The sequence below is a fragment of the Gorilla gorilla genome, chromosome 6, assembly GCF_029281585.2.
Source record: "Gorilla gorilla gorilla isolate KB3781 chromosome 6, NHGRI_mGorGor1-v2.1_pri, whole genome shotgun sequence".
Classification (NCBI taxonomy): Eukaryota; Metazoa; Chordata; class Mammalia; order Primates; family Hominidae; genus Gorilla; species Gorilla gorilla.
This window is the reverse complement of record NC_073230.2, coordinates 140,583,075-140,598,231: the sequence shown is the minus strand read 5'-3', so window position 1 is coordinate 140,598,231 and position 15,157 is coordinate 140,583,075. Positions and strand designations below refer to the sequence as shown.

The following is a 15,157-nucleotide window of genomic DNA, read 5'->3' as shown; positions in this document are numbered from 1 at the left end:
AGATCGCACCATTGCACTCCAGACTGGGCAACAGGAGCGAAACTCTGTCTCAAAAAAAAAATTCTCTAGGTCCTATTTTCACATAAGAGACCAGGTGAGCTTATGAATTAAGTTAACACCCTAATTCGGCAACTCACGGAATTAAGCTTTTAAAGTCTTTTAAAGGGCCCTCTCAGCCCTTCAGCTGCAAACAAAGAGACTCCTTGAATGTGTTCTTGGAAAGTCTCTGGTTTTCAGTCTGTGCTTTTATAGGAGGTTTAGGAATTTGAATTTGTTGTTCTCTTTCTTGAAACCAGTAGTTTTTACTGGCAGTGATTTTGTCACCCTCAGGAGACATTTGGCAATATCTGGAGACATTTTTCATGGTTACAACTGGAAAGGGGCGTGCATGTGTATTACTTGCCTCTAATAGATAGAGGCCAGGAATGCTGCTAAGCGTTCTGTGTATAATGCATAGGACAACTGCCTATAACAAGAAATATCCAGTTCAAAATGCCAATAGTTTCAGAGTTGACAAATCCTGTTTTAAGCTATTCACCACTGTAAGAAGCAACCATCCAGGGCTGGGTGCCATGGCTCACACCTGTAATCCCAGCACTTTGGGAGGCCGAGGCTGGAGGATCACTTGAGCCTAGAAGTTTGAGACTAGCCTGGCCATTATAGTGAGAGCTCATCTCTACAAATTATAAAAAAAAATTAGCTGGGTGTGGTGGTACGTGCTTGTGGTCTCAGCTACTCGGAGGCTGAGGTGGGAGGACTGATTGAGCCTAGGAGGTCAAGGCTGTAGTGAGTCCTGATTGTGCCACTGTACTCCAGCTTGGGCAACAGAGCAAGATCCTGTCTCACAAACAAAACAAAACAAAAAACAATCATCTCACAAATTTCTTAATTCCCCAAATATGCTGATATAGTCCCTTAGCAATCTAGTATCTTGCCAGATGACACTATGATGCCATCAATAGTAAGAAGCACTGTTACTTTATGAACTACTAAGAAGAAAAAATGCCTGTCAAACCCTCACATTGCACTGTTTCCCCTCCCCCCCCTTTTTTTGGAGACTGTGTCTCACTCTGTCACCCAGGCTGGAGTGCAGTGGCACAATCTTGGCTCACTACACCTCCGCCTCCCAGGTTCAAGCTATTCTCCTGCCTCAGCCTCCTGAGTAGCTAGGATTACAGGTGCCCGCCACCACGCCTGGCTAATTTTTGTATTTTTAGTAGAGATGAAGTTTCACAATGTTGGCCAGGCTGGTCTCAGGTGACCTCAGGTGATCCACCTGCCTTGGCCTCCCAAAGTGCTGGGATTACAGGCGTGAGCCACCGCACCCAGCCTGTATTGCTTTTTAAAACACATTTGTTGAGTGTGCCTTTCATACTCTGGCAGCAGCCACTGGGCCACACCAAAGCCACTTCCTGGGCACTTCACTCTAGATTAGAGGTGATACTGTGACTGCTTATCCTTGAGATATCATGGGACACTTGCAAGTATTCCTTAATACTTGCAGAATTTTGACTGCCCTTTGTCCCCAGTAAGGCCTGACAACCAATCCTTGAAGTCTTGCTGCTGGCAGCTACTCCTGATAAACATTTCTGCTTTTCAGTAGCAAGATGTGTGTGTAAAAGATATGGGGATACTGTCCGGTGTATGGAGTAGCTGGGATTGCTGGAGGCCACATGCAGGGCTACTTTGAACCTCACCCAAGCCAGGCTGTAGATTCAGGGAGGCCAGCGCTGCTTACCCATGCCAAGCACTAGGTGGCGCTGCGGCCCAGGATGAGTGCTTGGCCTCACCTCCATGCATGATGTCACCACTCCTGCCTGCAGAGCCCTTCACGGCTGGAATGAGACTGCACGTTCATAGTGGCACTGCCACCTGCTTATGCTCATCCCAGGGGAGGCTGGCAAGGCAAAGAGCTGGCATTTTCATAGGAGCATCACCATAGGAGGCAGATTCTGCTGCCATCAAGTCTCACGGGGTGCGGAACTCCCAAATATAGAGAAATGGTATGGGTGCTGGCTGGCACAGAGAACGGGATGCAGCCATCAGCCCCCTTCCCACCACTCCCTTCTGCTCCAGACAGAAAACTAGGAATCACCTTAGATTCTCTTCTTCCCTCACTTAGGACATCAGCAAGCAGTTGATCTCCAAAACAGTCTTGACTCTATCCACCTTTTGTCTCCAGTGTCAATAGCTTCCTATGGCCAACCCTGTTCATTCCATCTGGATTACTGTGATTGCCTCCTAACTTCTCTTCCTTCTTCCACACACTCTTCTTTCCAGTCTGCATTCCCCAAAGCAGCAGGAACAGGTTTCTCTGTAAGTCATCCTATAAAACTTCTGTGCTTTAATGCCTTCAGTGGCTTCTTTTTTGCACCAAGAATAAAATCTGGAATCTGCATGTTGGCCTCTGAGGAGGATGATCTTATGTCTCCTTCTACATAGGATGTGATTTTTTTTTTTTTTTTTTTTTTTTTTTGAGACGGAGTCTCGCTCAGTCGCCCAGGCTGAAGTGCAGTGGTGCCATCTTGGCTCACTGCAACCTCTGCCTCCCGGGTTCAAGCCGTTCTCCTGCCTCAGCCTCCCAAGTAGCTGGGATCACCACGCCCAGCTACTTTACTACCATCACCATGCCCAGCTTATTTATTTTTTATTTTTAGTAGAGATGGGGTTTCTCTATATTGGCCAGACTGGTCTGTAACTCCTGACCTCAAGTGATCTGCCTGCCTCAGCCTCCCAAAGTGCTGGGATTAAAGGCATGAGCCACCACACCCGGCTGAATGTGATTTTTAAGAGGGCCTTTTATTCTCAAAAATGTCTGGTTTGGACGCTCAGTTGCTGTCACTGTCATAAGACCCTGCATTTTCTCAGCCCTGAACCTGACCCCTCCTTACCAAACTCCATTCCTGCTTGTCTTCTGTCAGCTCCTTTCCCTACTCGGGGGCTTTGCAGTTTCTGTGCCTTCTGCTGGGAACACTTCTCCTCCCATTCTCCACACAGCATTCTCCTTGCTATCCTTCAGGGCTTAGCTTAACCATCATCGCAGAGATGCCTTTCCTTCCCTCATTCGACATGGTCCCTCCCCACTCGTTTCTGCATCATTTCCTTCCTCACTTCCTCCGTGTAGTAAGCAGATTTGACGGCTGCTCTGTCCAGGTGGTTAGTCTCTGCCTCCCCACCAGAGTGTTAGCTTCTTGAGGGTACGACTCTCTGTGTCGTGTTCACCATTGTGTCTCCATTGCCTGACACAGATCCTATTTCCTCAAGAAATGGCAGGTGAAGCCACCATGCTGCATGCAGTCCGGGCACTCGGCCTTTCTTTCTTGGCACAGCTCACCTAGTACTGAAATAGTAATTTGTGTAATTTCAGTTTATCATCAGTTTCTCCTAGATATAACTTCCATGAGAACAGGGCCCATGTCTTTTTTGCTTAAGCTCAGAACAGGGCCAGGGCAGTTCAGGAAGCATTAGTCTGTGGAATTTTCTGTGGGCCACGTGCCTGGGAGCTGGGGAGGAGGAGACAGAGGTGTTCCTGGCAGCTGGTTCTGGGGTAGCATATTGAGAAACTTAGAGGGGATGTGTGTGGGGCTGGACGGGGAGGGCAGGGCATGCATGACAGCCTCCACGTGTGGTGGGCCTCATTGGCCTGGGCTCGCCTTCAGCAGAATTTTGCTTTTCTGACCCTGCTGCACTCCAAGCTGCCCTCTTAAAGGTTTCATGCCAGGCGCGGTGGCTCACGCCTGTAATCCCAGCTCTGAGGGAGGCAGAGGCGGGAGGATAGCTTGAGCCCGGGAGTTCAAGACCTGCCTGGGCAATATAGCAAGACCCCATTCTCCACAAAAAGGAAGAAGAAAAAAAAAAGACAGAAAAAAGAGGTTTCTTGAACCTCCGAAAATTCTAGATTCACCAAAGACCCAGGCCTTTAGCAAGGCAGACAGCAGGGCTGCGAGCAAGGCCTCTGAATCCTGGGCAAGAACTGGAGAAGCGTGGTGAGGAAGCCTCCCAGCCCTAACTCCATTCTCTGTTGTCTTTACAAACAGCAACCCAGACTACTACGGACTCATCTAACAAAACAGCACTGACTCCAGCATCCAGTGTCACCATCATGGCTACAGCTACAGCCCAGCAGAGCACAGTCCCCACTTCCAAGGCCAACGAAATCTTGGCCTCGGTCAAGGCGACCACCCTTGGTGTATCCAGTGACTCACCGGGGACTACAACCCTGGCTCAGCAAGTCTCAGGCCCAGTCAACACTACCGTGGCTAGAGGAGGCGGCTCGGGCAACCCTACTACCACCATCGAGAGCCCCAAGAGCACGAAAAGTGCAGACACCACTACAGTTGCAACCTCCACAGCCACAGCTAAACCTAACACCACAAGCAGCCAGAATGGAGCAGAAGATACAACAAACTCTGGGGGGAAAAGCAGCCACAGTGTGACCACAGACCTCACATCCACTAAGGCAGAACATCTGATGACCCCTCACCCTACAAGTCCACGTAGCCCCCCACAACCCACTTCGACGCATCCTGTGGCCACCCCAACAAGCTCGGGACATGACCATCTTATGAAAATTTCAAGCAGTTCAAGCACTGTGGCTATCCCTGGCTACACCTTCACAAGCCCGGGGATGACCACCACCCTATGTAAGTAATGCCTGGTTTTCTTCAAGCACCAAGAAACTTTTCAGGGCCAGGCGTGATGGCTCTGAAAAGGCTCATGCCTTGTAATCCCAGCACTTTGGGAGGCCGAGACAGGTGGATCACCTGAGGTCAGGAGTTCGAGACCAGCCTGGCCAACATGGCGAAATCCTGTCTCTACTAAAAATACAAACATTAGCTGGGTGTGGTGGCGGGCGCCTGTAATCCCAGCTACTCAGGAGGCTGAGGCAGGAGAATTGCTTGAACCTGAGAGGGGAATCGTTTCTATTTCATACCTATTTATTTATTTATTTATTTATTTTTGAGATGGAGTCTCGCTCTGTCACCCAGGCTGGAGTGCGGTGGCATGATCTCTGCTCACTGCAACCTCCACCTCCGGGTTCAAGCAATTCTCCTGCCTCAGCCTCCCGAGTAGCTGGGACTACAGGTGTGCACCAGCACACCAGCTAATTTTTTTTTTTTTTTTTTAAAGGGGAGACAGTGTTTCACCATGTCAGCCAGGCTGGTCTTGAACTCCTGACCTCGGGTGATCTGCCCACCTTGGCCTCCCAAAGTGCTGGGATTACAGGTATGAGCCACCATGCCCGGCCGATACCTGTTTACTTACTTACTTACTTATTTATTATTTATAAGAGCTTGTCTTAACCTAGTAAATCAATTTCAAAATCTACCTATGGATCAAGAGCCTTAGGATCATGGCCCATCTCAGACCTGCGGACCCAGAGTTTCTGAGCGCTCCTGGTGATGTTGCTGCATATCAGAGGCATATGGTCTGAAGTCAGCAGGCCACCACTCCACAGGAGGGTGCCACACAGTAGGAGCGAGGGCTCCGGCTGAGATAATCCTGGCTTCGAATCCCTGCCCTGCCACTTATTGGCACAGGAACTCGGGCAAATCACTGAGCTCCTCGGAGCCTCAGTTTCCTTGTTTATGAAATAGGGATGATGCCGATTCCTTCCCCAGAGGATTGTGAGGATTCAGTAGGAAAGTACCTTCGAGGCACCCAGTCCCTTGCACAAAGTAAGTGCTCAGTGAACGTTTGCTGCGGCTGCTGTGACTTTGCCGGGTTATCCCACTGGCTTGTCATAGGAGTCCACTTCTTCCGTCTCTGTGGGAGGTAAGACCAAAGAACCTGGGAAAACTATTAGAGCAAGAAAAGATTGTCCTCTTCTCGCAAGGGTGCACTCATCTTTTCTCATTACCCTCGTTTTCCCAATGACAGCGTCATCGGTTATCTCACAAAGAACTCAACAGACCTCCAGTCAGATGCCAGCCAGCTCTACGGCCCCTTCCTCCCAGGAGACAGTGCAGCCCACGGGCCCGGCAACGGCACTGAGAACACCTGCCCTGCCAGAGACCATGAGCTCCAGCCCCACAGCAGCATCAACTACCCACCGATACCCCAAAATACCTTCTCCCACTGTGGCTCATGAGAGTAACTGGGTAACTCCAGCAGGGGTGGGGCAAGTAGGAGAACCCAGACTCGGGTAGAAGAGGCTTTAAGACAAGGTTTTCTGTTCTTTCCTCCAACGCAGGGCCCCTGGCTGGGGCTTTGAGCAGCACTTACCCATTCCCTCCTCCCTCTGCCTGGTTAGCCTGGTCCTGGCTTGAGCTGCCCTCAAGCCACGCAGCCAGGACATACCTGGCTCTGGAATGGGTCCAGCCATGCCTCCAGCTTGCCATGAACTCTTTCCTATCTGGGTCACCCCTTAGTTGGAGGGAAATGTCAAAGATTCCATGACTATTAGCCCAAACCTTAATCTCAGTGGCTTCTTCCAGGCAAAGTGTGAGGATCCTGAGACACAGACACAGAGTGAGAAGCAGCTCGTCCTGAACCTCACAGGAAACACCCTCTGTGTGAGTAGCTTGCTGATCTGAGCCGCCAGGTGCAGGCTCACAGCAGGGCTGAGGGAGGGAGAGGGAATGTATGTTCTTTCTAGGTGCATTTTTAAACATCTTTCTAAGGTGCATTTGCTTTCCGGCCCTCATTTCTTCCTAGTAGGAAGTGGTCCTTTCCCATCTTACAGAGCAACAGACCAAGGTCTAAGACTTCTCTAAGTCAGGACACACCCACAGGACTGAACCCCCCCCTCCCACCCCGCGGTTTCCTCGGCTTTCACTGTGTGACTATTTCCAGTATGCTGAGTTGAGGGACCCTGATCCTAGTTCCTGTTTGCCCCTAGCTCTGGGAGTGACTTTGGTGAGTTGATCTCTTTGGGTTTCAGATGTCTCAATTGAAAATGAGAGGTGAGGCCAGGTGTGGTGGCTTACACCTGTAATCCCAACACTTTGAGAAGCTGAGGCAGGAAGTTTGCTTGAGGCCAGAAGTTCAAGACCAGCCTGGGAAACATAGGAAGACCCTGTTTTTACAGAAAGAAAAGAAAAGAAAGAGAAAATGAGAGGTGTAGTCTGTCTGCTTTAATCGTCTGTGGCTTCACATTTCCTGGTCCGTGGACTATCTGAGAGCCTTGATGGACGAACAGTGCTGGGAGATTCTCCCTCTAACCTGAGGAGCTGATGGGATGGGTGGGAGAGAAAAGGGCCCAGGAATGCAGGAGCCACTGCCAGCATTTCTCCAGTCTGGGTGGTGAGCGTGCGTGTGAGCACACCTGTGTGAGGGAGGTAGCAGTGTGTGAGCAGCCTTCAGGCCACCGGTCTCCATGGGTCCAAAGGCTTTGGTCTGGGGAGTGTGCACTGTGCACACTCAGTAGATAACTGCTGAGCGCGGCGGGTGCTGGAGATGGCTGGCTCACTGCTGCCCTCTCCCGGTCAGTGCCGGTTTTTTGCAGCCACCCCCTAGGAACTAGAACTAGAACAGACCCGAACACGGTGTCTATAGATAGGATGGAGAATTTGGGCTTACAACACTTTAATGCTGCCTGAATTTTCTGCAGTTGTTTTCTTTTGGGTGTCCATTATGCCGGCATTTTCCAAGTGAACTTTACAAAAGCCTACATCTAGAGCAGAGTTTTAAAAGGGAGCAGTGTTCTCCTAGGGCTGGGCTTATTGGACAAGGCAGGCATTGCATGATATGGGCTCTGGGGACAGTCAGGTGCCCGCCCAGTCTTTCCTCAGACCCTCTTTTTGGATGTAGCTTGGTAGGCTGTGTGATTGTTTGTGAGACACGTTTTTTTTTTTTTTTTTCCTTTGCTGGAAAAGGAAGATGGAAAACCCTGGATCCCTTCCTGATGTCAGGGTGGGGAATTACTAAGCCTAAGGAAATTCTGGTGGAAACCCTAGGGGTGGTTTGTACGGGTTCTGTGCTAAGCTATCCCTAGAGTCCTTTTCTTTGTCTTAGTCATTTATTCCAGAATCAGGTCAGAGAAGCCCCAGGGAGGGGTGCCCCTAGATGGCATGGCAGGACTGGATACATGCTGCCCACACTTCTCCCCTCATCCTCAGCTCTAAAGCCATGTCAGCCACAATCTTTGTTCTTAGAGCTAAATAAGACCCCCTCCAAGATATCCTAGGGGTAGCTTCAAGATCCCACCTGTTCCCCTACTCAGTGGAGCCCCTTCCCTGTCAGCCTGTCCATGGCTTCAGAGCCAGAGGCTCTGCCTAGGGCAAGGGCACATGTATTTCAGCTTTGGGGGTAGAGACCCTTCTGCTGAGAGCTGCAGCCTCCCCACCTGATTTCTCTGAACTGGGCATGAAAGGCTGGTGAATGGGAGTTTAGGGGGAATTGGAGTCTCCCTGCAGGCTGTGGGGTAGGGTTGCTGTGCAGTGCCCCCTCTCTAGCCCTTTCTAGGGAGGGAGATGAAAACGACCCCCAATCCGCAAATAGCTTGGAGGGAAAAAAGGGGCACTAGGGTGAAAGGAATGAAAGGTGCAAGCATAGACCAGATAAACACAGTGCGGAGAACGGGCTGATGGGAACGAGACAGGGGAGGCAGGAACTGGCCCAGGAGAACAGCATGCAACCCTTGATTCCTGGCAGGCCTGTGTGGAGCACCAGCTGGGGCTGGAGAGGGAGGCAGGTTCTAGCACAGCAACAGCATTCTCCTGACCTTAGCTGGAGGGCAGCCCCACAGGCCTAGGCTGGTGTCACGCTCCCTGCGGAGTCACCTGCGCTCTCCCCACCATAGGCAGGGGGCACTTCGGATGAGAAACTGATCTCACTGATATGCCGAGCAGTCAAAGACACCTTCAACCCGGCCCAAGATAAGTGCGGCATACGGCTGGCACCTGTTGCAGGAAGTCAGACCGTGGTCGTCAAAGAAATCACTATTCACAGTGAGTGGAGGGCAAGGGGGCCTGGGCTGGGGCCTGCATGGGTGGGAATGGGGGGCATGCAGAAGCCACATTGGAGGGTGGGTCACAGTGGTGCCCCTTCAGTTGCCTAAGAACTGTCAAGCCACACCCCCTCCCAGGTCACCCGAGAGACACTCAGGAGACTGAGATAAGGTGCGTCCCTCTCTTGGGGCGCAGTCCCCGTCCCCCACTGCCTCGCTCTGGGCTGGGCCATTGGGCATCGTCTCCCTCCTCTCCCACAGCTAAGCTCCCTGCCAAGGATGTGTACGAGCGGCTGAAGGACAAATGGGATGAACTAAAGGAGGTAAGCGGCCCCCCAAGTGTGGGGACAGAGTGGCTCCGAAGCCCCTTGTGGGAGGTCTGGTTACTCCCCTCTCTCTGTGGAGAGGAACCCCGTCATGTGCCTGCATGTAGATGAGGGCGGCGGCACGGACCCTAGCAGACTGCAAGCGGAGGGGCTCTACAGTGAAGCGAGGGGCTGAGGGAGAGAGGATGCCCCCAGCCTGTTCTCTGCCACTTCCCATGCAGGCAGGGATCAGTGACATGAAGCTAGGGGACCAGGGGCCACCGGAGGAGGCCGAGGACCGCTTCAGCATGCCCCTCATCATCACCATCGTCTGCATGGCGTCATTCCTGCTCCTCGTGGCGGCCCTCTATGGCTGCTGCCACCAGCGCCTCTCCCAGAGGAAGGACCAGGTAAGCAGCTGTTCGCAGCCACACAGGGGAAGCAGCCCAGGTCACCAGAGGAACCCTCCCCTCGTGATTCCCGAGTTGCAGAAGAGGAAAGGGAGCAGGCCCTGGACCCTTTCTAACAGGCAGAGGCCACCCCTGATAGGCAGCCGCCTCAGTCCACAGAGCATTACAGAGGCAGCGTGGCAGAGGACAGAGCGTGGGCTTTGGAGTCAGGAAGACTTATTTATTTTTTATTTTATTATTATTTTTTTTCAGACAGGGTCTTGCTCTGTCACCCAGGCTGGTGTCACCCACTGCAACCTCAAGTGATTCTTGTGCCTCAGCCTCCCCAGTAGCTGGGATTACAGGTGCCCACCACCACGCCCGCCTAATTTTTGTATTTTTAGTAGAGATGGGGTTTCGCCATGTTGGCCAGGCTAGTCTCGAACTCCTGACCTCAAGCAATCTGCCTGCCTCAGCCTCCCAAAGTGCTGGGATTACAGGTGTGAGTCACCACGCCTGGACTGGAGTCAGGGAGACTTGGTTAGTCCTGGCCCTGACCTTGAGGAAGTCAGTCAGATGAGCTCTTTGGGCATCAGGTTCCGCATCTGGGATAACCTCCTTGCAGAGCTTGTCTGAGGATTCATTGATAGAAGCAGGCCTAGGTGTTCTGTCTAACCAAAAATTCTTCTGCCTACCTTACTAGAATTCCCGCCATGATGGTGCCACCCAGACCCTGTGGTTCTCACTCCTGCCTGCACACCGTGGGGAACTTTAGAAAAATTCCCTTGCCTGACTGCCTCCCACACCAATTCAAACAATCTCTGAGTCCATCAGTGTAGTTGTTAAAAGCTCCCCAGGTGATTCTAGCATACATTCAAGGTTTTGTTTGAGAGGGACAGAAAGCGCCTCTGGCCAGATGGCTGCTATCTGCCGCAGGGATGGTTCTAGAGACACCGTACCCATCCTGCCCAGGCTTGAGAGGGCTCAGTCACCCAGCCCGAGAGAGGTCATTTTTTAATAGTGTTTTTCCCATTCATTATGATAGGTGAGGTAGGTGCCTGGAGAGGAGGTTTTGGGGGAAGGGATGAAGGGGAGGAGAGAGCTTAGAGGACTCTGGAGAACAAAGTCCATCTCCACTGACTTCACACGTTCTGCCACCAGGGTGAGGGTGAGGGGCAAGTCTTTGTTCCCAACTAGTTTCGGGCAGGCTGAGAGCCAGAATGACCACCAGGAGCAGCCAGCCCCACAGGCGAGCAATGAGGGCCTGCTTTAGCTACAGTGGGGCTCCTGAGTGGGAGGGGTACGTACATGCGCTGTATTAAGCTCAGAGCCCTCTGAAACCCCCTTCTCACCGGTCACCTTCCCCACTCTAGCAACGGCTAACAGAGGAGCTGCAGACAGTGGAGAATGGTTACCATGACAACCCAACACTGGAAGTGATGGAGACCTCTTCTGAGATGCAGGAGAAGAAGGTGGTCAGCCTCAACGGGGAGCTGGGGGACAGCTGGATCGTCCCTCTGGACAACCTGACCAAGGACGACCTGGATGAGGAGGAAGACACACACCTCTAGTCCGGTCTGCCGGTGGCCTCCAGCAGCACCACAGAGCTCCAGACCGACCACCCCAAGTGCCGTTTGGATGGGGAAGGGAAAGACTGGGGAGGGAGAGTGAACTCCGAGGGGTGTCCCCTCCCAATCCCCCCAGGGCCTTAATTTTTCCCTTTTCAACCTGAACAAATCACATTCTGTCCAGATTCCTCTTGTAAAATAACCCACTAGTGCCTGAGCTCAGTGCTGCTGGATGATGAGGGAGATCAAGAAAAAGCCACGTAAGGGACTTTATAGATGAACTAGTGGAATCCCTTCATTCTGCAGTGAGATTGCCGAGACCTGAAGAGGGTAAGTGACTTGCCCAAGGTCAGAGCCACTTGGTGACAGAGCCAGGATGAGAACAAAGATTCCATTTGCACCATGCCACACTGCTGTGTTCACGTGTGCCTTCCGTCCAGAGCAGTCCCGGGCAAGGGTGGAACTCCAGCAGGTGGCTGGGCTGGAAAGGAGGGCAGGGCTACATCCTGGCTCGGTGGGATCTGACGACCTGAAAGTCCAGCTCCCAAGTTTTCCTTCTCCTACCCCAGCCTCGTGTACCCATCTTCCCACCCTCTGTGTTCTTACCCCTCCCTACACTCAGTGTTTGTTCCCACTTACTCTGTCCTGGGGCCTCTGGGATTAGCACAGGTTATTCATAACCTTGAACCCCTTGTTCTGGATTCGGATTTTCTCACATTTGCTTCGTGAGATGGGGGCTTAACCCACACAGGTCTCCGTGCATGAACCAGGTCTGCTTAGGGGACCTGCGTGCAGGTGAGGAGAGAAGGGGACACTCGAGTCCAGGCTGGTATCTCAGGGCAGCTGATGAGGGGTCAGCAGGAACACTGGCCCATGGCCCCTGGCACTCCTTGCAGAGGCCACCCACGATCTTCTTTGGGCTTCCATTTCCACCAGGGACTAAAATCTGCTGTAGCTAGTGAGAGCAGCGTGTTCCTTTTGTTGTTCACTGCTCAGCTGATGGGAGTGCTTCCCTGAGACCCAGTATGAAAGAGCAGTGGCTGCAGGAGAGGCCTTCCTGGGGCCCCCCATCAGCGATGTGTCTTCAGAGACAATCCATTAAAGCAGCCAGGAAGGACAGGCTTTCCCCTGTATGTCATAGGAAACTCAGGGACATTTCAAGTTGGTGAGAGTTTTGTTATAGTTGTTTTCTAACCCAGCCCTCCACTGCCAAAGGCCAAAAGCTCAGACAGTTGCAGACGTCCAGTTAGCTCATCTCACTCATTCTGATTCTCCTGTGCCACAGGAAAAGAGGGCCTGGAAAGCGCAGTGCATGCTGGGTGCATGAAGGGCAGCCTGGGGGACAGACTGTTGTGGGAACGTCCCACTGTCCTGGCCTGGAGCTAGGCCTTGCTGTTCCTCTTCTCTGTGAGCCTAGTGCGGCTGCTGTGGTTCTCTTGCAGTTTCTGGTGGCATCTCAGGGGAACACAAAGCTATGTCTGTTCCCCAATATAGGACTTTTATGGGCTCGGCAGTTAGCTGCCATGTAGAAGGCTCCTAAGCAGTGGGCATGGTGAGGTTTCATCTGATTGAGAAGGGGGAATCCTGTGTGGAATGTTGAACTTTCGCCATGGTCTCCATCGTTCTGGGCGTAAATTCCCTGGGATCAAATAGGAAAATGGGCAGAACTGCTTAGGGGAATGAAATTGCCATTTTTTGGGTGAAAAGCCACACCTCCAGGGTCTTAAGAGTCAGGCTCCGGCTGTAGTAGCTCTGATGAAATAGGCTATCCACTCGGGATGGCTTACTTTTTAAAAGGGTAGGGGGAGGGGCTGGGGAAGATCTGTCCTGCACCATCTGCCTAATTCCTTCCTCACAGTCTGTAGCCATCTGATATCCTAGGGGAAAAGGAAGGCCAAGGGTTCACATAGGGCCCCAGCGAGTTTCCCAGGAGTTAGAGGGATGCGAGGCTAACAAGTTCCAAAAACATCTGCCCCGATGCTCTAGTGTTTGGAGGTGGGCAGGATGGAGAACAGTGCCTGTTTGGGGGAAAACGGGAAATCTTGTTAGGCTTGAGTGAGGTGTTTGCTTCCTTCTTGCCCAGCGCTGGGTTCTCTCCACCCAGTAGGTTTTCTGTTGTGGTCCCGTGGGAGAGGCCAGACTGGATTATTCCTCCTTTGCTGATCCTGGGTCACACTTCACCAGCCAGGGCTTTTGACAGAGACAGCAAATAGGCCTCTGCAAATCAATCAAAGGCTGCAACCCTATGGCCTCTTGGAGACAGATGATGACTGGCAAGGACTAGAGAGCAGGAGTGCCTGGCCAGGTCGGTCCTGACTCTCCATCGCTCTGTCCAAGGAGAACCCGGAGAGGCTTTGGGCTGATTCAGAGGTTACTGCTTTATATTCGTCCAAACTGTGTTAGTCTAGGCTTAGGGCAGCTTCAGAATCTGACACCTTGCCTTGCTCTTGCCACCAGGACACCTATGTGAACAGGCCAAACAGCCATGCATCTATAAAGGTCATCATCTTCTGCCACCTTTACTGGGTTCTAAATGCTCTCTGATAATTCAGAGAGCATTGGGTCTGGGAAGAGGTAAGAGGAACACTAGAAGCTCAGCATGACTTAAACAGGTTGTAGCAAAGAGAGTTTATCAACTCTTTCAGTGGTAAACTGTGGTTTCCCCAAGCTGCACAGGAGGCCAGAAACCACAAGTATGATGACTGGGAAGCCTACTGTCATGAGAGTGGGGAGACAGGCAGCAATGCTTATGAAGGAGGTACAGAATATTCTTCGAGTTGTAAAACAGAATACGGGTTTAATCTAGTCTAGGCACCAGATTTTTTTCCCGCTTGATAAGGAAAGCTAGCAGAAAGTTTATTTAAACCACTTCTTGAGCTTTATCTTTTTTGACAATATACTGGAGAAACTTTGAAGAAGTTCAAACTGATACATATACACATTTTTTTGATAATGTAAATACAGTGACCATGTTAATCTACCCTGCACTGCTTTAAGTGAACATACTTTGAAAAAGCATTATGTTAGCTGAGTGATGGCCAAGTTTTTTTCTCTGGACAGGAATGTAAATGTCTTACTGGAAATGACAAGTTTTTGCTTTTTTTTTAAACCAAAAATGAAATATAACAAGACAAACTTATGATAAAGTATTTGTCTTGTAGATCAGGTGTTTGTTTTTTTTTTTAATTTTAAAATGCAACCCTGCCCCCTCCCCAGCAAAGTCACAGCTCCATTTCAGTAAAGGTTGGAGTCAATATGCTCTGGTTGGCAGGCAACCTTGTAGTCATGGAGAAAGGTATTTAAAGATCTAGTCCAATCTTTTTCTAGAGAAAAAGATAATCTGAAGCTCACAAAGATGAAGTGACTTCCTCAAAATCACATGGTTCAGGACAGAAACAAGATTAAAACCTGGATCCACAGACTGTGCGCCTCAGAAGGAATAATCGGTAAATTAAGAATTGCTACTTGAAGGTGCCAGAATGACACAAAGGACAGAATTCCTTTCCCAGTTGTTACCCTAGCAAGGCTAGGGAGGGCATGAACACAAACATAAGAACTGGTCTTCTACACTTTCTCTGAATCATTTAGGTTTAAGATGTAAGTGAACAATTCTTTCTGCCAAGAAACAAAGTTTTGGATGAGCTTTTATGTATGGAACTTACTCCAACAGGACTGAGGGGCCAAGGAAACATGATGGGGGAGGCAGAGAGGGCAAGAGTAAAACTGTAGCATAGCTTTTGTCACGGTCACTAGCTGATCCCTCAGGTCTGCTGCAAACAGCATGGAGGACACAGATGACTCTTTGGTGTTGGTCTTTTTGTCTGCAGTGAATGTTCAACAGTTTGCCCAGGAACTGGGGGATCATATATGTCTTAGTGGACAGGGGTCTGAACTACACTGGAATTTACTGAGAAACTTGTTTGTAAAAACTATAATTATTGCATTTTCTTACAAAAATATATTTTGGAAAATTGTATACTGTCAATTGAAGTGTTTTTGTGTAAA

At 50.8% G+C, this 15,157-nt stretch overlaps 1 protein-coding gene across 3 annotated transcripts in view; it reads left to right on the top strand.

Annotated features, from left to right (window-relative positions):
• Nucleotides 1-15,157, top strand: part of PODXL (podocalyxin like) — a 56,298-nt gene extending 41,141 nt beyond the window's left edge. Inside the window, exons 2-10 of one of the 3 annotated variants that reach the window (XM_019030827.4) lie at nt 4,038-4,643; nt 5,131-5,226; nt 5,598-5,678; nt 5,881-6,101; nt 6,438-6,515; nt 8,744-8,891; nt 9,152-9,213; nt 9,438-9,605; nt 10,958-15,157. In XM_019030827.4, the coding sequence (XP_018886372.3) occupies nt 4,038-4,643; nt 5,131-5,226; nt 5,598-5,678; nt 5,881-6,101; nt 6,438-6,515; nt 8,744-8,891; nt 9,152-9,213; nt 9,438-9,605; nt 10,958-11,155 (1,658 nt within the window). In that variant the 3' untranslated portion in view covers nt 11,156-15,157. The remainder of the gene's footprint in view (nt 1-4,037; nt 4,644-5,130; nt 5,227-5,597; nt 5,679-5,880; nt 6,102-6,437; nt 6,516-8,743; nt 8,892-9,151; nt 9,214-9,437; nt 9,606-10,957) is intronic. The other 2 variants (XM_004046243.5, XM_004046242.5) reach the window with 2 other exon arrangements.